General features: G+C 36.3%; 1 protein-coding gene across 2 annotated transcripts in view; it reads right to left on the reverse strand.

Annotated features, from left to right (window-relative positions):
- Chm (CHM Rab escort protein) overlaps positions 1–24,088 on the reverse strand; it is a 140,630-nt gene that overhangs the window by 92,342 nt on the left and 24,200 nt on the right. For both annotated transcript variants that reach the window (XR_007975428.1, XM_052170923.1), the window contains exons 3-4: positions 4,094–4,166; positions 2,744–2,877 (exon numbers count right to left, since the gene is read on the reverse strand). Coding sequence is in view for 1 of the 2 variants with exons in the window: in XM_052170923.1 (XP_052026883.1) it covers positions 2,744–2,877; positions 4,094–4,166 (207 nt within the window). In the remaining variant the exon portion in view is untranslated. The remainder of the gene's footprint in view (positions 1–2,743; positions 2,878–4,093; positions 4,167–24,088) is intronic.

Consider the following 24,088-nt stretch of genomic DNA (forward strand, 5'->3'; position numbering starts at 1 on the left):
AAGTCCCCTGTCGACCTGCCCAATTCACTCCTATCTACAGACTCGTTTCGACAACTTTTAACTGGCATGCTTTCACGCCTAAAACGAACCTACTCTACACCATGATAAACAACTTGCTGTAAATGGAAGAAATGTATCAGATGTATTTTTTTATTTCTTCCTTCCTAAAGGACTAATGCCACTGATAATATTGTTCAACGAGTTTACTGTTTGTTTTTAAGAGTTCAAAATGAAGAAGTGGAACTTCAGATTCCTATCACAATAGAATATTCAGTTTTGATATCATCAACCTACTAAAAGGTTGGTTCATTTAAATTTAAGAAACAATTTCATTCTAGTTTAACTGTATATCAAAAAGGGGACATAATAGTCATTAACATTCAAAAATAGCGAAGAAAATAACATACGTTGGTGGCATATGTTTACAATAATAAAATTCCTTCTTACTAGACTCAGTGAGTGAAGGCCACTCACTTGCTGCCAATACTACAACCTGAGTTTGATCCCTGGAATCTCATATGTTCTCATGAGTTCAAGATGCAGAGCTGGGTGGCACAGCATGATCTCGTCTCACAAAGCCAAGACAAAAACTGAAAAGAGGTATAGTGAGCAGGGTAGAAGACTCAGCCTTAGAGAGCTAGCTATGAGTTCACTCACCCGCACTATGATCTCTGCCGCTCACTAAACTTTAGTTTATCCTCTTGTAACAACCCATGCACGTGAGTTGCAATCCAATGTAGTAAAATATATAAAGAAAGGTTATAGCGACTGCTACAAAAATAATAGCCAACAACTGCACGGATGTTTTCTTCCTTCCCTTTTTTTCATTTGTCAATTGTTTAACTTCAAAAGATTACTTAAAGGAGAGACAACCTTTGAATAGCAAAAGCATGAGAAGGTTCCAAGAGGCAGGATGCAAAACAAAACTCTGACAAAGCAATCTCCAAACTTCCCTAGAGTCCTATGTTGACATAAATGATGTTCTGAGGAGTGGGAGAATATCAACCTAACCCTCATACCACACATAGAAAAGAACTCAAAATGGGTCGTGGAAAAATATACATGAGAAGTAACTATAGGAAGCACTTTCAACCAGAAAAGTCTCCTGGAAGTACATCCAAATGAAGATATCTCACATTCAATGCAAGAACATAAGCCACAAAAGGGAAAATGAATAAATGGCACCTCAGTAATATCTGGCAAACCTGCTAGGCAAAATATCCTGTATAAAGAGGAAGAAAAGACAAGTTACAGATCAGGGAAAGTATTCTTAAACTATAGTTACCAAACAACAAATATCTACAAAAAGAATTCTGTAACCAACAAGAAAAAAAATCAATTCACTTAAAAAATATGTAAAAGGCAAAAGACAGGCAGGTCACCCAAAATGCATATGAATGCCAAATAACTACAGAAAATGCTATACAAAAGAAGCCATCAGTGAAAATCATCCTGACATCAAAAAAGTGGGCTGAGATACATACAGCTCCACAGGCACAGTGACATCCCTGGCACTGCATAAACATGGGAAGGGGAGGCGCACCTGAAACCCCAGCACTCTGCAAGGATGAGGCAGGGGGCTGACAGGAGCACATGGCTAGCCTAAGCAACAGAGACAGATCCAGTGCCAAATATTTACAAATAAGTTAAATAAAAATCAATGGTGCTGTCCTATTGCTCTCCCTCATGTCCCATCAGAGTAAGAGAAAAGGGGCAATTGCTCTTCTAACTCTATGAAGAACTGAGTTGGGATTTTGATGGGGATTGCATTGAGTCTGTATATTGGTTTTCGCAAGAAGGCCATTTGCCCCTTGCAATGGATAGTGGGAACTTCAAAAGCTAAAAAGCCTGTGTATAGCAACGAAAACTGTTAATCTAGTGAAGAGGCAGCCCATAGAATAGAAGAAAACCTTAGTCACATATATTTCTGACAGTATTAGGAGAGTATACACAACAGACTCAAACAATTTCACATCAAGAAAACAAACCTAATTTTAAAATTAAAGATCTACTGTTACTTTATCTGCGAAGCATCCAGACTGACTTCCATAGTGGCTAGGCCACACTTATACAACAGTATATAAAAAATTGCCTTTTGTCTACATCCTTTGTATTTTTCTTAAGAACTTATTTATTGTATGTGTATGAGTGTTCTGCCTGCATGTATATGGACACATGCAGACCTGGTGTCCAAGCAGGTAAGAAGAGGACATCAGAGATCTTATAACTGGAGTTAGGGATGGTTGTACGCCACCATGTTAATGGTGGGAATAAACCCTGGGTCCTCGTAAGAGTAGCAAGTGCTCTCAGCAAGTAAGATACCTCTTCAGCAGTCAGCCTACTTTCTTATACCACTCAGGACCACCTGGCCAAGGGTGGCACTGGCCCCTGTAAGCTGCTCCCTCCTGTATCAATCATTACTTAACAAAAGGCCTGCACAGAGTTGCCTACAGGACTAGAGGCATTTTCTCTATTAAAGTTACCCAGCTGCAGATTCCTATAGCTTTCCTATAGACAAACTAACTAACACAGCCCTACTGTAACACAGGATTGTTACAAAGAGAAAATGAAGTGCATGGCACTCATGTTAGATGTCATTATACCAAAACCAGAACACTGAGGGCTGCGGCTGAAAAAGGAGAGAACACCAATGTATCAATTTCACCATAGTGGTTTCCTTATTACTCAGGTCTCCTGAAGAGAGGTGAAAAGGAGAGAAATGCTATGTAAATGATGTTCATACCTGGCATAACAAAATACTTCTACATGTTGAATTGTTTGGTCCTTGCTACTAAGAACAATAGCTTCTTCATTTTCAAGTATCTGTTCTTGCCACATGGAATTTTCAGTCACAACATCAGTTGTGACATTAGTTTCCTAAACAAAACACAGAAAAGGAGTTTTAATTAAATTGAAAGGTATGAACTAAAAAATTCCCAAGACAAATTGTATCTTGTCTTAAATTCATGCTTTCATTTGTAATCATAGCACAATTTAATGGCTTATAACTGAACTAACTCCAACAGTGTGCCATCTTCAAAGGAGGCAGGAGAAAATGATACATCAAATGTATCAAAAGCCAGCTCTGGTATATATAGCTGTATGAGGCCCTGTTGGGTCTGGAAAATGTTGTTCTCCTCAAGTTATCCACTATCTCTGGCTCTTATATTCTTTCTGTACCCTCTTCTGCAGAGATCCCTGAGCTTTGATGGGAGGGATGTGAATATGATAAAGACATCCCATTTAGTCTCTAACTCTCTGAATGTTGTCCAGTCGGCCACACCCATTTCGTGCAATGGTATTTACCCTATAACCTCACTGCAACTTTATCATCCATGCTTTTGTCTCCAGGGGAGCCACTGCTGATGTACTCTATTAAATCAATGAAAGAAAGCCCCATGCTTAGTAGCCTAATTGAATGCTGTAAGCAACAATTCTTAGCTAACTGAATAGTTTCCTAGAATATCAGCATCTCTCTTCCCAACCTTCTCAGCTTATTTGAGAGACAGCAGGTTCTGAGTTCATGTAAGATATTCTGTGGAAAAGCTTCATTTCAAGCCACATATACCCATATACATAAAACAAGTCTTACAGAAAATGTTAAACTATGTAATAGCACAACTAAATATCTACACTCTCTAGAAATCTTGATAGTGGGGACTCAGCTGTAGTATTAAGAAGGCACTTTAGAAAAAACAATTTCTGAAAGTCAACTTTTTTCTCTTACTTTTTCTAATAAGTGATTCTGCCAGAGGATAGAAGTAAATATGCAAAGCAGAGAATGTTACACAGTTTTATTCTTCAAATAAATGAAACTACATGTAACATCATAAAAATATCATAATGCAAAGAGCAACTAATGAAAGGTGAGATTTTAGAATGGCTGGTAAAATTTCTGTGAAGGATTCTGTAGAAAGTCTTTCCTTATATAACATTAGCTTAAGAAGTAATTGAATGTATTTTTGTCAAATAGGTGAAGGAAAATAAGGTATCTATCTCACATGACAGAAACAGAAAATATTTCATCAATGAATGGACATTATATGACACAAGACATAACATAGCAACTTGCAATATCAGATCACAACTTTACCTGGTATTCCTTTAGCCAGGACAACAGTCCTGAAAAGCTGAAACTGGCCCAGTTTCCTCCATAGTAGCTTTTTCTGTAGCAATGAACATAAAAAAAAACATAAAATCAAGTCACTGATCTCCATAAACTAAACCATCATTGACCTTTAACCTCATATTATTTTCCAATATTGCTATCCCAAGTATTCCAAAGCACAGGACTGAGTTGTTAAAAAAAAAGAAGAAATAGTAAATAGGAGGAAATGGTTATTCTCAGATCTCAAAGGCAACTTTTCCTGAGCTTAAAAATTCTTTGCCTTCCAAAGAAAAGAAAATTGTTTTCTTCAGGGATCATAGGGAAACTCAGTTTCAGATCACCAGAAGAATGAGTTCCAGTATTGATTCATCAGAATAATTAAGAATCACAATGCTAGGGACTGATGGGTTGGCGTCATCATTGGAAGTTGATAAACTCTCAAAAATCTATGTCAGCTTCTTTTAAATTGATACAATTTCCCTATGATTCTGCAACTGTATTCCTAAGCAATTAAACAAGAGAAAAATATATTTTTAAAGAACTGTCTTTTCATCAAATTATTAGACCCAAAATGATAATATCATTAACAGGAAAATGTGTAAACAAGCTATATCCACAGAACATATACTTTTTACCAACGTAGAAAGTTAAAATATTGATACACATAACATAGGTCAATCTCACAATTTTTATTCTGAATGAAATCTTAAGCCACCAGGAAAGTATATTCCATAATTCCATTAATGTTGTATTCAAGAACAAGCTAAATTAATCTATGATTACAGATTTTAAGTATATCATTTAGATATGTTCTTAAAATGTAAATATTTATGTAATTTAAAGCTTCAAACTCCCACTCTGAGGCAAATACTCTATTTTTTTAATCATAGATTAATTTTACACTATATAGAATTTAACTTTCAAAAGAACCATAAGCAAATACTAAGTATTTACTAATAATGTGAATGCTAAAATCCTGAGTGACAGAAATTACTAAAGTGTACAAATCACTAAGACTGAGAGATGTATGGACCCCAGAATGAGTATGTAGATCATTACCATGATACACAGCAACTACATGCAAATGGCGACCACAGAGCCTCTGTAATGAACTCATAGGTGCTCACAGTGCACTGGCTTTGCTTTTCAAGTTTTCTTTACACTTGAAGATTATCAGGATAAAATACAGGAAAAATAGAAGCAATCTGAGTTTTTGAGCACAGACTCCAACGTGTCAATTTTGAAGGTATTTTCACCTAATGATGAAGAGACTAAGAAAACTCAGTAGAGCCATTCTGGTGGCACTATTAAGTGACTTGAGGTCAGTTCTGGGTCAAAACCTATTTTTCTCCCCCACACTTGCTTAAATGATTTTTGACAGAGCTAATTGGCCCTTGTATTTTTCCATGCAGCTCCCATTTTCAAAGTTTCCTGTTGATTTGTTCCTAACATCAACATGTGCTGATCTCATCCAATTATGTATGTAAAAGGTGAAGCATTGTTTCCATTACTGTGGTCTCTCTGACAAAACATGGCAAGACAAATCTTAGTAAACTCACTATAAAACCAGAATATTCTGACAAAACTCATTTTGATATCTCTATGGTTTTAAATATGATTTATGACATCTCTTAAAGATATTACATATCAATATCAAGAGAACCGAAAGAAATAGAAAAAAATCAATATGACATTCCAATATGATCTCTGGAGCAAACTACAATAGATATGATGGAAATTAAGGCCACGGGATGTTTTGTTTTATCTTTAAAGATATGGCTTTAGAACTGTGACATTTAAATCCAATTTATAAAATGTTTTTCCATTATGCTTAAAACCGATTCTGCAGGGGGAAATAAGACTAGGTTACTAGTTTAGATTTGTATGCCTCAGAGACATGATTTAAAGACAAAGTAAGGATGTGGGGGGAAATGGAAAAATAGTATAGCATGTTTCTGCCAATTCTGTATCACTACTGCCTCTTTACATCAAGTAAAGAAAGAAGCACTTGATGAGGGAAAACAAAGAACATTTCTCCTGTTAGGAACAGTTTCTGATGATGAAAAAGACTTCCTAAAAACTAGAGTCTCTGGGAAATCGGAAAATAAATATGCATTATATTTAAACAGGAAACATAAAACTAGAATCTAAAGTCCTCTAATGTCCCAATATAATTAGGTGTCCTAAAGTCTTTGCAAAAATAAATAGACAAAATGGTATAATGGGGCATTTTTTAAGACAACCCCTGTGTTCTAGTACCATATTATATGAAACATTAATAGTAAAACTGTAAAAAATATTTTAATTTTCTACTTTCATACAACCTACTTCAAATAGCAGCTAAGTTTTTCTAGATAAAATAAAGCAAAGATCTCAACAACTCTATCAATACCAATCAATAAATAAGAATACTGATGATACAGTAATTCTAGATATTTCTTTGACTTTCCACAGATTTTATATCACTTTGCTTCATTTAATCCAACAGAAAACATATAAAAAGCAGAGATGATAACCATTAAATACATTAGTTAGACTTCATTAATTAAGCACCAACTCCTTTCTATTTCCCATAATTATAATTCTTTACTGAGTATTCAGTAGCAGAGGCAACCACAGGATGCTATATTACGTACTGTATTGTGAAACAGCTTCTATAAACAAGCCCCCAAACACGGACAAAAGACGGAGCTACTGGCTGTCAGACACAGTCATCTGGGAATCATTTTACTTAAGAAACTCATAGTGGGAAATACATTCAGACAGGTATGCAATAGGTTTTAAGATTGCTGAGTGAGAAAGGGAGCCAGCCTAGCTCAACTCTAATAATATTCCTCTATATCCCAATCTCTCACAATCCCTTTTCCTAGGGCAAGACTTTCCTTTGACAGCATTTTATCTTTCCAAGTTTGTTTTCAGAAGTATTCTCTCTCGGATCTCCAGCACTTTTATGAGAAAGATACAAAATGCTTCTTCATCTTATAGGTGAGCCCAAAAAGACTTGCTGCCACTCAAGGCAGCACAGCCCCAAATGACAGAACTGACATTCCAACTCAGTTCTCCCAAATACTAATCCTGTATTTGGATTTTGTATCAACGCACAAATCTGCAGCTTTTAGACTAGGAAGTATTAGTTAGTACTCAAGCTAATGGTAGCTATGGTAAAATAAAGACTAATACTTGCAGACTGAAATGCAGCTTCCCTCTAATCCTAACTGCTACTTCTCCAAAATGAAACCACAGACTGACTACTAATAGTTGTCTCAAAGGAAAAGGCCTAATGACAAAATGAAAATGGAAAACACTAGGTTTCAAAAAGTTAACAAGAAATGGTTTTCGAGCACCACAGTTTCTCAGCATCATTAACTATTACAATGTCTGTTGTAGCTTTCCAACAGAGAATACAGCTCTACATAGCATTTCAAACGTAAAATGACCCATGAATACATGTTTTTGAGAATTTTTAAGGAAGGGCATTTAACAACACATTTTGAGAAATGTTAGCTGAATTCATACTAAAGGGAAGGAAAACCCACATGCATTACGCTTCACATTTCATATTCACTCTTTCATTTAAGTGCCTTGCCTAGTTCATTCAGCTAAGAAGCAGTAAAGTTGGAACTTTAGCCCATGGTATAACTATCCCAAGCCTATCCCTGCCCCATAAATATCATCTACTATAATTTATGGGTTTCACATCTTTAAAATTACAAACATAAGTAAACCCTAATTTGACTTATAAGCAAAAGCAATGGTATCTGTTTACAAACTTCTAGATGGCATAAAGTGTAGTTTTGTTTTGCTTTGGTTCATAAAAACAGTATAATAATCTCAACACTGTCTATTCTAATGTCAGAGCAGGGAGGACTAATTACTTCTAAGACCCAAAATTTGATTGTGTCTCTCAAATTCAGAATGTACAAACAGAAAAAAGAAAACAATTTTTGTCAGCTAGTATTGGTTGCTAGCTATTAATGAGTACAATGTGCCTTGTAAATTAAACAATAGATCAAACCTGCTCTCCTTAGTACAGAAGGCAGTGTCAATCTCAGCAAAAAAAAACTGAGGTCATTTCCATTTAAATTTGATAGAATCCTACAACATCATGACATGCCGATATCATCCTGTTAGCAAACAATATGCCATAATTCTAGGACATAGAAAATATATTGAACATGATCCCTAATAACACAATGCTTCATTTAGCAAAAGTTCAACATACATGCCATACAAGGAAGTTGTACTCCTTCTACCATCACCTACATTCTTAGACAATTAGGTTGGACCTCCATGATAAAACTGTAGATTAATTCTAATATTAGAAGATGACCAGGTCCTTTCTTCCTTGTTTGTGTATTAAGCAGCAAAAATTTTATATACTTATCATATCCTCTACATCACTCCTCTGCTGATGACTCATAAATTGGTACTCCGATCTGGGCCCTTCTGCTTCTCTCCAAACTCAGATTGGAAAATGCAACCTATGAGCCACCAGCTTATTAGGCATTTCCATTTCTTAAACAGAAAACATGTACTTCAATTCGATATATCCAAAGGGCAAAAAATATTATTTGTCAATAAGCCCCAACTGAGTCTTTTCTCTTTCCTCATTTCAACAAACAAACAGAAAAGCAACATGAACAATGGCACTATTATAGTTACCGATGATGGAAAAAATAAATTTGAACTTCCAAAATATTTCTTCAACTATCAACTGTAATTAGTTTGTCAAACCTCTTCTGTCCCTCCCAACCCTCTCTTCTAGTGCCTGACTCTGATACTCCGGATATGTGCTTACCTGTCTTAATGTATTAGTCTCACCAAAGGTTTCCTACCTCTAGCTTCTTCCCTTTTCAATCCAACCTCAACACTAAGGACCCTGGAAACTGTCTGGAGAGACCCCATTATGTCTTTCTCAAGTTGACTGAGTATACCTGACTGAGCCAAGTGCTTCCATGCTGCTTTTATTTGTAATATTGGTTGCCCATACTATGCCAACATTCTAATCCATCACAAAACTAATAGTACTAGCCAAACCATTCAGAATTCTCATCTCTTCTGTGCAGCCAGAAGTTCTCCAGGATAAATAATCAAAAGAACTGTGTGCTCCCATAACTATATATATATATATATATATATATATATATATATATATATATATATATATATAAACAGTTTTCTTAATGAGGTAAAGTTTCTCTATTTTCCTGGCCATTTATGGTATAGTCTTATTCACAAAACCTTCAAAATATATAAATGTGTGGTATCTTACTCAAATATCTCTATTTTGGTAGAGGAGAATGACTTATATTTTTCTACACTAATTCATTTATACTAATACTAAGAAACTAATAAGATCGCTCTCATTCAGTAGTCACTTATAAACAGTGGTTCTCACTGTTATCTCTGTCTTTTATTTATTTTTTCTTTTTTTATATTCTATATTCTTTGTTTATATTCCAAATGATTTCCCCTTTTGAAAATAGATTTTCATACAATTTATTCTGATTGCAGTTCCCCTCCTCCAAGTCCTCCGAGACTCTGTCACCTCCCTACCATCCAAATCCATGCCCTTTTTTACTCTTTCTCATTTGAAAAAAAACAGGCATCTTTTAAATAAGGAAAATAAAATAATAAGATAAAATAAAATAAAAACAACGAACATGCATAGGAAAAAACAAAACAAAGGAATAGGAAAAAAAAGCCAAAGAAAAAACACAAGAAAAACATAGACACTGGGACACACACATTCACAGAGAGAAAGCCCATAGAGACACAAAATTGGAAACCATAATATGTTTCTACTGCTGGGGTCTGCCCTTAAGTGTGTTTTGCATACCCCAGTGAGACTCCTTAAAGAAATTTATTTTCCTTTGTAAGTGCTTATCAATAAGAGATACCTTCTAAATTAGGGATAGGACACAAAAGCAGACAACCTAACCTTGATTTCCACAGAGGAATGCTACTACAATGAAACTTCACTGAAGGAGTAATTTTGAATCAATACTGGTTTCCTTTTTGATGAGTCAATAATCATTTAACACCTAGAGTATTGTTTTTCTTTCATTAGAGGAGTAACACATTATTTTATTCAACTCTGCTCATGTACAATTTAATTCCAAGACAGAAAAAAAGCACAAAATTGATTTGACAGACAATTGCAGATGCAATATCTGAGGTGATTAAATGAAGTAAAAGTATATTAAGCTACAAAACCTGCCTTTAGTTAAGAAATCCACCGTTTTCCAAGAAAGGAGTAAGGCAGAAAGTGATGCTACCTGACAATGCCATCTACAGTGTATTATATCCAAGATAAAGTCAGTGGGGATTCTCCATGACCACATCTACTCATTGGGCTCTCCAACCACAAACTCTAAATGATGTTACATTTTATTATTCTGCAGTAACTCTGATTTCTTCTTCATGGTGTAATTTATATAAAATTTAAGATGTTTAAAATCCATATCCCCTATTAGGATTAAAAGCCAATAACGAAGGCAAGAGTTCCCATCATGGTTTCCAAGGACTGGAAATCTACATGATGAGTTAAGTTGGTTTTACAGCCAGCTTCTTCTATGTATTTCTTGATAAAGCAGAGGTACTTTGTCACAGTGGTGCCACACCTCCTTATAACTACACTGAGAAGGCATGCCGATTTAATGGTAAGGAAAGAGTGAACACAAATGGCTCCACACTAGTATCTATCTCTCCAGGCCTTAGAAAGGTCTGGAGGTAAGTATTCTAACTCAAGAGGGGGAGAAGTTATCAGAAATCCTGATGATCTTACATGGTAAAATGGCGATTGAAACCCAACTCTGGATTTTTTATTTGTTTGCTTGCTCGCTTGCTTTTTCTTTCTTTTTTAAAATTAAATTATTTTATTTATTTATATTCTAAAAGTTACCTCCCTTCCTGGTCCCCCCTCCCCGAGTTCTTCACTGTAACCCCCACCCTCCCCTCCCTCCCCACTTTTGCCCACCCAATCCCACCAGCATCCTTCTTCCCTGAGGCATCAAATTTCCACAGGATTAAGGGCATCCTCTCCCACTGAGGCCAGACGAGGCAGTCCTCTACTACACATGTACCCAGAGCCATGAACCAGCCCATGTATGAAGCCCAACTCTGAAACAGCAAATGGCCAACATTGTATTAACTTCTAAGACATCAACAGAGATCAATTTTCCTTATAAATCCCCATATGCTCTCATTTAGTTGTATAGTTTGGGTCAAATATTTACCTATTTTAAAAGCTCCTTTTTATTGTTTGGTCAGTATCAGGGTTCCAGAATAACATAACAGAATAACAGAATTCTGCAATATAGCACTATATATACTGTAACACTATTAAATTTTATTCATTTATCAAACAGTCACTGAAGAATTGCTATATTCTAGATACCCTTAGGCTGTGAGGATATATAAATGAACAAAGAATGATCCCTGAATATCTACAAATATTAATACAATGTGAAATTTTTATATTAGAAATGCTATATAAATTTGAAAGTACAAATGCAAATTTGATGGTACTAGAAATATTAAGGAAAGTTTCACTGGAAAACTATACTTTATCTGTTCTTGGGAAAGGAATAAGAATTATGGAAGGTTTTTTTGTCTTATAATGCTTTATCTGGGCATTTTTTCTTAGCCTTACAGGTCTTGCTTATTATTATTGTTTCCGGTTTTGTGGTTTCATGGGATTTCTGTATGTGTGAATGTGTGTCTCTGCATCTATGTGTTTTCTTTGACTTTATTTTCAGTTTGTTTGTTTTTTCCTATTTCAGTTTCATTTTATTTTATTATTAACATTAAAAGATGCCTGTTTCAGAGACAGCAAAGGGTATGAATTTGGGTAACCGGAAAAATGGGGGAGGGTGTGGAAGGAACTGGGGAAAGGAAACTATAATCAGAATATATTATATGGAAAAAACTTAGTCTTTAGCTCTAGGCCATCTCCATCCCTTTGTGGGAACTACCACAACACTCTTTACCACGGACCCCACAACCACACTCTTGCCTAGGATCCAGAGAAGGAAACAGCAATCAAAGAAAAGAACACATAGTACCCATCAAGCATAAGATCAGGTATGTACCACAAGAAATACCTCAAACATCTTAACTCCCGATGACAGTGTAAAACCACAAACATGAACAGTCAAGACAATATGCCTTCTTCAGAAGCCCACAACCAAATGTGCTATGAACTGAGAAATGCAAGATACCTAAAGCACAAGAACCTCAAAATACCAATTATAAATATGCTCAAGAACCTTAAAGTGGATAATAATTAAATACTTTAATGAAAACAAAAACAGTTAAATTAAATAATAATAATATCTTAAGACATCAAAGTGGAAATACAATGACTGACGAATGCCCAAACAGAAATATAGCTAGAAATGATAAACTTAGGATGCCAATTTAAAACCTCAAAAGTAAGCATCACCAAACAGATTACAAGACACAAAAGATAAAATGTCAGGTCTAGAATACAAGGTAATAGAACTGGACATATCAGTCAAGGAAAGAACTTAAATCTAAGAAAAAAAAACAATCTAAGCATACAACATCTAGGAAATCTGGCACACTATGAAAACACAAAACCTATGAATAATAGAAAGAACAGAAGTAGCCCAGCTAAAAGAGACTGAAAATATTTTCAACAAAGTCATAGAAGATAATTTCCCTAGCCCCCCAAAAGGAGATCTCTATCAAGGTATAAGATGAAAGAATACAGAACACCAAATAGACTGGACCAAGAAAAAAAAATCCCATGGCCCCTGAACTATCCCAACCAGCCAAGACAGTGGGTAAAGAGGTTCCAGAGAGATGGCCCTGATCAGTGTGGAAGAGCTGACACAACTCATCATATGTCATGTGGTGGTGTGGGGTGAAGGAGAGCTGCTCTCCCCTACCCCACCCACCATAATACTTCAGTCAGGAGAGCTGGCTCTGGCCCTTGCTGTCTCAAGAGAGTGGTCCCTGTACCTTGCCTGGGCAGCATAGTAGAGTTGACCCTGGTGGTCTAGGGGTTGGTGAGCAGGCTCTTAAGGGCATGAGAGTTGGAAAGTGCCAGTTGTGACACTAGATGAGCTAGCCAGGGCAGAGCTTGAGAGCTCACCCTGGGGGTGTGGGTATGGGACAGCTAATGGGCTGACCAGCTCAGTTACCAACCAGACCCAGATCCAAGACTTTGAATTGGCCCACCCTAATATCTAGATCATCAATGAACTGCTGGAGTGCATGAAGATGCTAGGCCTGCAGATCCAAAGCTGCCAGATCTCCATAACACCGGGCAACAAGAGGTTATCCAAGAGAAGTCCTGGTAAAGATCCAGTATTGATGTTGGGCGGTGGTGGTGCATGCCTTTAATGCCAGCACTTGGGAGGCAGAGGCAGGCGGATTTCTGAGTTCGAGGCCAGCCTGGTCTACAGAATGAGTTCCAGGGCAGCCAGGGCTTTACAGAGAAACCCTGTCTCGAAAAAAACAAACTTGAACTAGACCAACAACTCCTAGAAATGAATATTTGTAAGTAAAGATGTGTGGACAAAAATGTATATACTGTGTGACACTACAGCTTCCACAACAAGATACTTTTTCCTTCTGGGGGGAGGTTGTAAAAGTGGAGGGCAGATATGGAGGGACAGGGAGATGAGTGGGATTAGGATACATGATGTGAAATTCACAAGGCAGGAATAACATGTTAAAAAAAAAGAAAACCCCTATGACACATAATATTCAAAACATTAAATGTACAGAGCAAAGGAAAGATATTACAAGGACAGAGGGAAAAGACCAAGTAACATAAAGGCAGAGGCATTAAAACAGCACTTCTCAATCTGTGGTCTAACATCGGAAAATACAGATATTTACATTACAATTCATAAAACTAGTAAATTACAATTTTAAAGTGGCAACAAAGATAATGTTATGGTTAGAGGTCCCAACATGCTGAAGAACTGTATTATCAGGTTACAACATTAGGAATGCTGAGAACCACTACATTAGAGTAAAACTTGATTTCTCAAAGGAGACTTTTAAAAGTCAGAAGAACCTGAATAGATATTCTATAAGCTATGGAAAATCACAGATACCAGCCTAGACTATTATACCCAGAAAAATACATTAATTGCAATCAGTGGAATTTAACCACTAACCAAGAAGCTATCTGTAGCTGATACTTGAAGGCAAAGGGAAATTGAGTTTTCTCCAATGGTGCCAGACTTCAGGGCAGGCCCCACAACCAGAACAGTTGGCTAACACAAAACGAATTCAATGGCATTTGTGTGGACATCGTTTCATTTGGCTTTCTTTAGGCGTTCTTTTTATTATTATTATTACTATTTTTAATTTCCATTTTGTGGGAGTTTATGTATTTCTTGATGTGTGCATGTGTTATGTCCATTTTTGTTTCTTGAAATACAGAAAAATAACAAGATGTTTGGTGGGGGGTGAGAAGGATATGGGAAGAATTGGGGGACAGAAAAATATAATTAAAATATATTGCATAAAATTTTTTCAATTAAAAAAGTACGCAAAATTCAACATTTCTGATAAATGAAGGCATGTGACACTGACCCCAAAATGAAAGAGACATTAAACTCTCTATAAACTTTTTATAATATGCATTTGTTTTAATGAAAGAATTGGAACTGGAGAGATGGTTCAGTAGGTAAGAATGCTCAGAGTACAAATATGAGAACTTGAGTTTGAATCCCGGGGAATTCATACACAAACAGGTATACAGCACACAAGTATATACAATCGAAATTATGACCCCAGTACCATAAGGGACAGAGAAAGGAGAGCTTTCTCTCACTGGAAAGAGCCTACCTCCAAGCAATAAGGCAGAGACTAAGAAGAGTGACATCCGATGACTACCTCTATGCATCTATGACCTCTACATATGTGCAGACAAATGCACACAAATATATTATAATACATATACATATTCTCTCTTTGTCTGTGTGTCTGTGTCTCTCTGCCCCACTTCTCTCTCAGAATCAAGGAAAGAAAACAAAAGCTTTTTTAAAGAAGAACCAAACTGCAAGCACTAAGGCTGACACAAGAGAAGTACCAAGTTCAAAGCCAGACTGGGCTACTCAGTGACCCTGAGCCAAGCAATGGGCTATCTAGCAAGACCTGGTTTCAAAAATAAACAAGCAGAATCATCTCCAGAAGTGAATGTCACTTTATAAAAACTTAAAGCTATATTATCTATAAAGATGCATCTGAAAACCTATTAAATTAAAAAAGACATCTGTAAGCATTATTTATGAAGTGCTAGACACTGATTATTATTGGCTTTGCAGGCCATGTGATCCCTGCTGCAGCCACTTCTATTATGAAATGTGTAAACATGTATAAGTATATACAAAAATGGTTACGTATACAATAATAACACTTAAAAGCAGCCGACTTATAGGCCACAGCTAGCTCGTAACTACAAACATAAAAATGGGGAAGAAATTACCCAAAATATAGCATTAAAAGCATAAAAATGAAAATAGAAAGGTACTTTAAGAGTAGTGAAAAAGAGGGCTGGGGAGATGGCTCAGCAGTTAAGAGCAACAACTGCTCTTCCAAAGGTCCTGAGTTCAAATCCCAGCAACTACATGGTGGCTCACAACCATCAGTAACAAGATCTGACTCCCTCTTCTGGTGTGTCTGAAGACAGCTACAGTGTACTTACATATAATAATAAATAAATCTTTTAATAAAAAAGAGTAGTGAAAAAGACAGAATGAATCTGTATGTGAAATCAGTTCATGGTCCCAGGCCTATGGCCTCCTCTGCAAATGTGCTAGCTGTACCCTGTCCCTACTTACCACAGAGCTTCTCAGCAACCTTCAAGCAAGATCATGAAGCTACCACATGGCATTTCACAGATAAACTATCACTTGGCTTCCACTTCCAACAGTAGTGTACTAAAGTAGTGTAGTAGAAGTACTAAGATCTGGGGTGAAGCCATCTGCTACCAGATGGATTTTCTCACAGCCTCCATGGTCACTGAGAAGTGAATTTATTTCCCAGACAATCTATTCGTCCTTTATAGCAATATGAAATATTCCACTCCCAGAGCAATACAAGAGGCTGCAATAACATTCCCCATACCACCAGCAGAATGACCAGCAGTCACTGGACTCAGGAAGCAACCAGTTAGTCAGCCTGGCAAATCCAATGCCAGGCCTCCATCTTTAACTGACTGGCCATAACCAACCCCAGGATACCAGCTGACAGGCATATAGGGATATAGCTCAGCCATACCCCTCCCTGTCTACCCCACAAACTAGGCAACTAGAAAGATGAACAGAAGTAACTTTGAATTCTTTCCTATCCAGGGAGCAAATATCAAAAAAGACATCAAGATTACCTGCTCTTTGCTCTCTAAGCCACAGGCAACTGCTTCTAATACCTATTACTATTTGCCTTGTTCCAAGTAGAAAAATAACCTACCACCAGGCAACACAAGATGGAAAGAAAGCATGCAGTGTTCTGACAATATGCTTAGAGCTCTCTGAAATGTAGTTTAAAGATAGTGGACCATACAGGGTACATCCCTGGAGGAACAGAACTCAGTAAATAAAATATAAATAAAACAAGTTAGATATTAATATTTGCTATTCATAAACAAGACCAGTTTAGATACTGTCTGTTTGCCGGGAGTGCTTTAAAACTACAAATACTGCCAGCCTAAAAGCAGGATGTCATGTAATAAATGTGTTTGCTTTGGTTAGATTCTCTGAATTGGAGTTATAGAGCTGTCATTAAAAATAAAATCTGTTCTATTTATACTTTCTATTTGTGACTGAACTTGTAAATCTGGACATGCAATGAAAAAAAAAACAAACACATGTCCAGAGACAAAATGATATACTCTGTACTTCTTGGATAATCATTAGTCTATCTTTGCTCTGTGAAACTGGTATAAATAAAGAAGCAAGCTGACTACTAGTCAGACAGAGCTGCAAGACTCCCCTGACACAGCAACTGACTCACTTCTCCCTCTTTGACTGCTTATCTCCACTGGCTCTGTCAATGGTGAGGCCTGGCCCCAAACAGAAAGAGGTCAACACTGAATATATTCACTAAAAGGCTGAAATGATAAAAGATAAAAAAACAATGGCAAAGCTAAAAAAAGACAAGATGCAGTTAAAAGACAAATTGCCAAATGAAGGCAACAAACTTCAGGACAAAAGATGTAGATTACCAGTTAACCATGTGCCTAGTATACATAAATCCCTTAATTAGATACAAAGCAATTCCCCTCACACACACTCACACACACACACAGACACACACACACACACAGGCTAAGGAGGGAGGGACGGAGGGAGGGAGGAAGAGACATGTGCACACTGTGTGTCATATACTGTTATACTGTTTTTTAAAAAGGTAGTACACTGTTGTACTTTCTTTTCTACTGTGATAAAACTCTGACCAAAAGTAACTTAAGGGAGGAAAAGGTTTATTCGGCTCATATTTCCAGGTCATAGTCCATCAGATAGGGAAGTTAGGACAGGGACACAAGGCTAGCTTATGAGTACATGCATTACCTGGTAAAAGCAAAGTCACTCACAGACAAGGCAGTATACCACAAACTATAGAGGAATGTTACTTGTTGACTCAACCACAGACCCATGTTTAGCTAGCTTTCTTATACAACCCTGAACAACCTGCCCAGGAAATAGTTCTGTCTAGAGTAGTCTGGTGCTCCTATCAAAGCAATCCCCCAAAGCTGATCTGATCACTAGCCATTACAGAAATATGAATTAAAGCTATGAGTTGTCACTATATACCTATAAGAATCATTGAAATTAAAAAGCCAGTTACAATACCTAAAGACACAAATTGGATCATTTAGTCATTGTGAGGAAAAAAATCTAAAATGGTATAGGTACACAGAAGTAGTTTCTCAATATTTTTAGAAAGTAAACATAAAATTAATATATGGCCTAGAAAAAGCAATCCTGAGAAAAGAGCGCATATTCACATTCTCTCTGTGTCTTCCTCTGTCTGTACCTCTGTGTGTGTATGTGTGTGTGCATGTGTGTTCACACAGCAATTTTATCTGATCTCTGGAATCAGCTCAGATGCCCATCACTAAGTATATGTTTAAGCAAGCGATTACACACATATAACAAAGAATACTCTCTTAGTCACTGTTCAAGTGCTGTGAAGAAACACTGTGACCAAGGCAACTCTTTTTTTTTAATTTATTGATATATTTATTTACATTTCAAATGATTTCCCCTTTTCTGGACCCCCACTCCCTGAAAGTCCCATCAGTCCCCTTCCCTCCCCCTGTTTTCCCACCCAACCCTTCCCACTTCCCTGTTCTGATTTTGCTCTATACTGCTTCACTGAGTCTTTTCAGAACAAGGGTCCACTCCTCCGTTCTTCTTGTACCTCATTTGATGTGTGGATTATGTTTTGGGTATTCCAGTTTTCTAGGTTAATATCCACTTATTAGTAAGTACATACCATGATTCATCTTTTGTGTCTGGGTTACCTCACTTAGTATGATATTCTCCAGCTCCATTCATTTGCCTAAGAATTTCATGAATTCATTGTTTCTAATGGCTGAATAGTACTCCATTGTGTAGATATACCACATTTTTCGCATCCACTCTTCTGTTGAGGGATACCTGGGTTCTTTCCAACTTCTGGCAGTTATAAATAGGGCTGCTATGAACATAGTGGAACATGTATCCTTATTATATGCTGGGGAATCTTTTGGGTATATGCCCAGCAGTGGTATAGCAGGATCTTTTGGAAGTGAGGTGCCCAGTTTTCGGAGGAACCGCCAGACTGATTTCCAGAGTGGTTGTACCAATTTGCAACCCCACCAGCAGTGGAGGAGTGTTCCTCTTTCTCCATACCCTCTCCAACACCTGCTGTCCCTGAATTTTTAATCTTACCCATTCTGACTGGTGTTGATTTGCATTTCCCTAATGACTAATGAAGTTGAGCATTTTTTAAGGTGTTTCTCTGCCATCCGAAGTTCTTCAGGTGAGAATTCTTTGTTTAACTCTGTACCCCATTTTTTAATAGGGTTTTTCGGTTTTCTGGAGTCTAACTTCTTGAGTTCTTTATATATATTGGATATTAGCCCTCTATCTGATGTAGGATTGGTGAAGATCTTTTCCCAATTTGTTGGTTGGACCAAGGCAACTCTTATAAAAGAAATAATTTAGTTGAGGCTGGTTTACAGTTTCAAAGGGTTAGTCCACGATCAACAAGGCAGGAAGCATAATAACAGGCTAGCAGGCTACAGGCTGAGAGCTTACATATGCAGTTCTACAGAGAGGCAGAGAGGCAGGCAGGTAGGCAAAAAGATTACCACTGGGCCTGATCTAAGCTTTTGAAGCTTGGACTTTAATAAGTCCAAGCCCAATAACACACCTCCTCCAGGGCTACACTGACTCCAACAAGGCCAAACATCCTAGCCATTCCCGAACAACTTCACTACTTGAGCACTAAGCATTGAAACAGATGAGCCTAAGAGATTACTAAAAACAAACTATTGGAAACATACAACATGATAAGATACAGGGAATTATGCTGATTGAAAAGGGGCAACATCCCAAATTTACTGCCAAAACCAGATTAGTGCTCTATAACCACAATACATAAATAAATACAGTTTTATTCAATAAAGTTCATTTAATAGATAGTCTATGTAAGAACATACAGCAGGTAACATCAGTAATCCAGCTTTAATGTCATATATTTGAAATCTTAGCACTGCTTAGAATGAGAGGAGTAAAATCCAAGTTTGAGGCACATCTGACTATATAGCAAGATGCTGTCTCAAGTTAAAACAGAACAAAAATTAAATAAAGAAAAGGTAATGGTAACTGCTTCTGAAAGGTGAGACAGGTGGGATACAGAGAGGAAAAACAGAAAGATACATGAATACTTCCTTTACTTTTCTTTGATCTTTAGTCAGGAAGGTTGTAATAAAAACTAACTCAACATGGTAAACAAAATGTGTGTGTGTGTGTGTGTGTGTGTGTTTCTTAAACCACACCTTTAAGTAATCAATATAAAGAAAGCCCATAACAGGTATTAACAGAACATTTAGAATTTCTGTCCACAGTTAATATGAATAATTGCACTAAGGAAAAAGCATGGTGTAAATTAAAGTTAAGTATTTAAATCAAGAAGTTAGAAAAAACACCGATTCCAAAAAAAAAAAAAAAGTCAAGGACAGAAAATATAAAGATAAAAGTAGATATTTTATAGAAGAGAGTATCACTGAACAAAGAAAAGGTTGTTCTGTTTTTGAAGAAAAATGAATATAGGGCAAATAATATCAATTCAATCTCAGAGACCCCTATGGTGGAAATGAAACTAATTTCCATGAGTTATCCTCTAATATGCACACCATGGCACATATACTCATGTACAGACTGACAGACAGACAGACACACACACAAAGAAAGAACAAAAGAAAGAACAAAAGAAAGAAAGAAAGAAAGAAAGAAAGAAAGAAAGAAAGAAAGAAAGAAAGAAACAAAGAAAGAAACAAAGAAACAAAGAAAGAAACAAAGAAAGAAATATTAGGAGAGAATCTATTTCCTAATTTCTCAGAGAGTAATTTTAAACAACTATTTAATTAAAATTTAATAACTTCAAATGGATATATCCTCAAATCACCAGATGAACTGATTAAAATATAAGAACAAACTATTTGTTTTCTCCAAGAAAACTAAGTTACTTATAGAGACCTATAAACTGAATGGCTAGAAATCAACTTACAAAGGAAATGGAAGCTGAAGCAAGCTGATGTAGTTATTTTGGTACATGATAAGTCTGCAAACCAAGATTAGTCAGATTTAAAGAAGACCAGTATATATTTTAAAAATACAATTCATTAAGAAGACATAACAAGAACAATATGAACCACCCAGTACTCCCAGAGCTCCCAGGGACTAAGCCATCAAACAAAGAGGCCCCAGCCACATATGTAGCAGAGGATGGCCTTGTTGGACATCAATGGGAGGAGAGGCCCTTAGTCCTGTGAAGGCTTGATGCCTCAATGTAGGTGAATGCCAGGTCAGGGAAGTGGGGGAGGGGATGTAGCAGGGAGAGAGGGGATGGGATAGCTGGTTTTCTTTTCGGAGGGGAAGTGAGGAAAGGGGATAACAATTGAAATGTAAATAAAGCAAATACCTAATAAAAAAGCAAACATGCAAACATACGACTTACTTTACACCTAAAAGTGTTTATTTGAAATTTCTCTTTTTTTATTTCTTTCTGTATAATTTCAGGGGCTGAGAATGTGTGAAGAAATCATATATGTAGGAAACTTTATTTTTTTCCCATTGATTATCCCTAAAGTTACAGAAATGTCCCAGATATTAAAATTGCTCAGCACACTAAGGAAACAAACCAACTGAACTATTTCTGTACATAACTAATTGCTCTGATTGGGTTTCAGAAAATTTATTCCAGAGAAAAGTGTAAACTATAGAAAGATAAACTTCACTAAAGATGTGGTAGTGATTCTCTGAATAATTCACTCACAATAAAAATCACTGAATAAACAGATTCTAAAACAATAATGGGTGAGTTTATTACCCTACTCTCAAATTTACAAAGATCATCCAAAGTACACATCGACGACAACACCAACCAACTTCAAAGTTAAATTACAACATGAGTCTATTAGACTTTAAAGATACCTCTAGGATATTCCTGCCAATAAATACAAAAGTCACATCTTTCTCTGCTGAGACATCCTGCCTCATGGTTTAGACATCTATCAGATTCTAGACCTCTAGAGTGTAAGGCAGCCATTGCTGGACTACACAGGCCATATCTCATAATTCAAACTTATAAATCCCTTTTTAAACTACTTATATTCATTGTATCCATCCTGTTCCTTTAGAAAACTCTGACTGATACAAAGAGGTAACATTAATAATCAAAAAATAGAACAAAATAGAAAGACAGAATAGGATCAATGGGGCTGGAAAGATGGCTCGGTGGTTAAGAATACTGAGTATTCTTCAAAAGGTCCTGAGTTTAATTCCTGGCAAAGACATGGTGGCTCACAACCATCTGTAACAGAATATGATGCCCTCTTCTAGTGTGTCTGAAGACAGCAACAGCATAGTTACATCCATTAAATAAATAAATAAATAAATAAATAAATAAATAAATCTTTAAAAAAATAGGATCAAATTTGTTTTACAAATATAGTAATAAAACCATAACCTAATTTTGAAAATAAACTAGGTTATATATAAATCTCAATAAAATACATGTAAACCAAAATTAAGTACAACAACTAAAAAGATATTATACCATGACCAAGCTAGTTTCATCCCAGTGATGTAAAACAGGATCAACATCGACAAATCAATAAATGTACCATATAAAACAAATTTAAGGCCAAAAACCACATGACACCTTCAGTACACTGAGAATAGAGGTTTGACAGAGTTTAACATCCCTTCATGATGAAAGTTTTGTGGAAACTGTAACTACTGGAAACATATCTCAACATAAAGGAAACCTAGAGTCAATATTATATATACTAAATGGAAAAATGACATGTTCTCTAAAATCTGGAATGAGAAAATGGTACATCTTTTTTTCCACTCTTATCAATGTAGAGCTCAAAATCTTAGCTATATCAATAAAAGCATGAAATGAAATGGACACAAATTGGGAAAATGTCAAATTATTCCTACTTCGTGATAATATTATCTTATATTTAAAAGATCAGAAGACTTCAGCAAAAACTCTCAGAGCCAATGAACACTTAAGAGTATATTAGGATACAAAAGTCAACATATGAAAGCCATCACCCTTTCTATACGACACTAACAGACTTGTAGAGAAAGAAATTAGAGGTAAAAAAAATTCAAAATAGGTTCAAAACAGAATACAATACTTAGGAATATAACTTTTTTGTTTTATTTGTTTTTTGAGACAGGGTTTCTTTGTATAGCCCTGGCTATCCTGGCACTCACTCTGTAGACCAGGCTGGCCTCAAAATCACAGAGACCTCCCTGCCTCTACCTCCGAAGTGCTAGGATTAATGGTATGACCTGCCACCACCCAGGCAGGAATAATACTTTTAAAAAGAGGTGAAAGATCACAATGATTAACCTGAAAACTAAAATTTAAAACTGGGTGTCAGATGGCTCCTATCTGCTATTCCCAGCCCTTGGGGAGCAGAGGGAGGAAAATCAGAAGTTTAACTTGTGCTATGAGACAGTATCTCAAGAAATTAAGTATAAATATACATTTTAACAGAAAAATAAATTTGAAAAAGAGAAGGTAAAAAGATGTCCCATACACATGGAATGGCAACATTCATATTGTAAAAATAGTTATACTACTGAAAATGATATGTAATAAATAAAACACATTTCACACAAAAGTCTCAGTTACATTGTGAAGAACATATTTTAAAAACATACAAAATTTCACATGAAAGCCAAAACGACCCAAAACAGGCAAATAAATTTGTTTTAGTTTTTTTTTCTATTGCCTGGACAAAACCATCTAGGAAGGAAAGAGTCTATTTCGTTTTAAGGTATACTTACTGTCCATCATTAAAGAAATCAGGGCAGGAATCTGAAAGACAGAAACTGGAGCAGAGACCATTGTAGGAATGAATACTGCTTACTGGCTTGCTGCCCACTGCTTGCTTGTCTCCATATTATCCAACTCGGACCACCCGCTGTGAGCTACCTCTTCAATTAGTAATCAAAAAAATGCCTCACAGACTTGCCTACACATTACAATCTGATATGGGCATTTTCTCAATTGATGTTCCCTCTCTCTAGACAACTCTTGTGTATATTAAGTTGACAAAAACTAACCAACACACAATCTTAAAACAAAGATGGTCTGTGGAGAGAAAGAGATACAGAGAGACAGAATGTCATAAACTAGAAAGGAACGCATAAAGGGATAAGGAATGATCTGAAGGGAGGTGTCAGAGCAGGTAAAGAAGAT

The sequence above is a fragment of the Apodemus sylvaticus genome, chromosome X (genome assembly GCF_947179515.1).
Source record: "Apodemus sylvaticus chromosome X, mApoSyl1.1, whole genome shotgun sequence".
NCBI lineage: Eukaryota > Metazoa > Chordata > Mammalia > Rodentia > Muridae > Apodemus > Apodemus sylvaticus.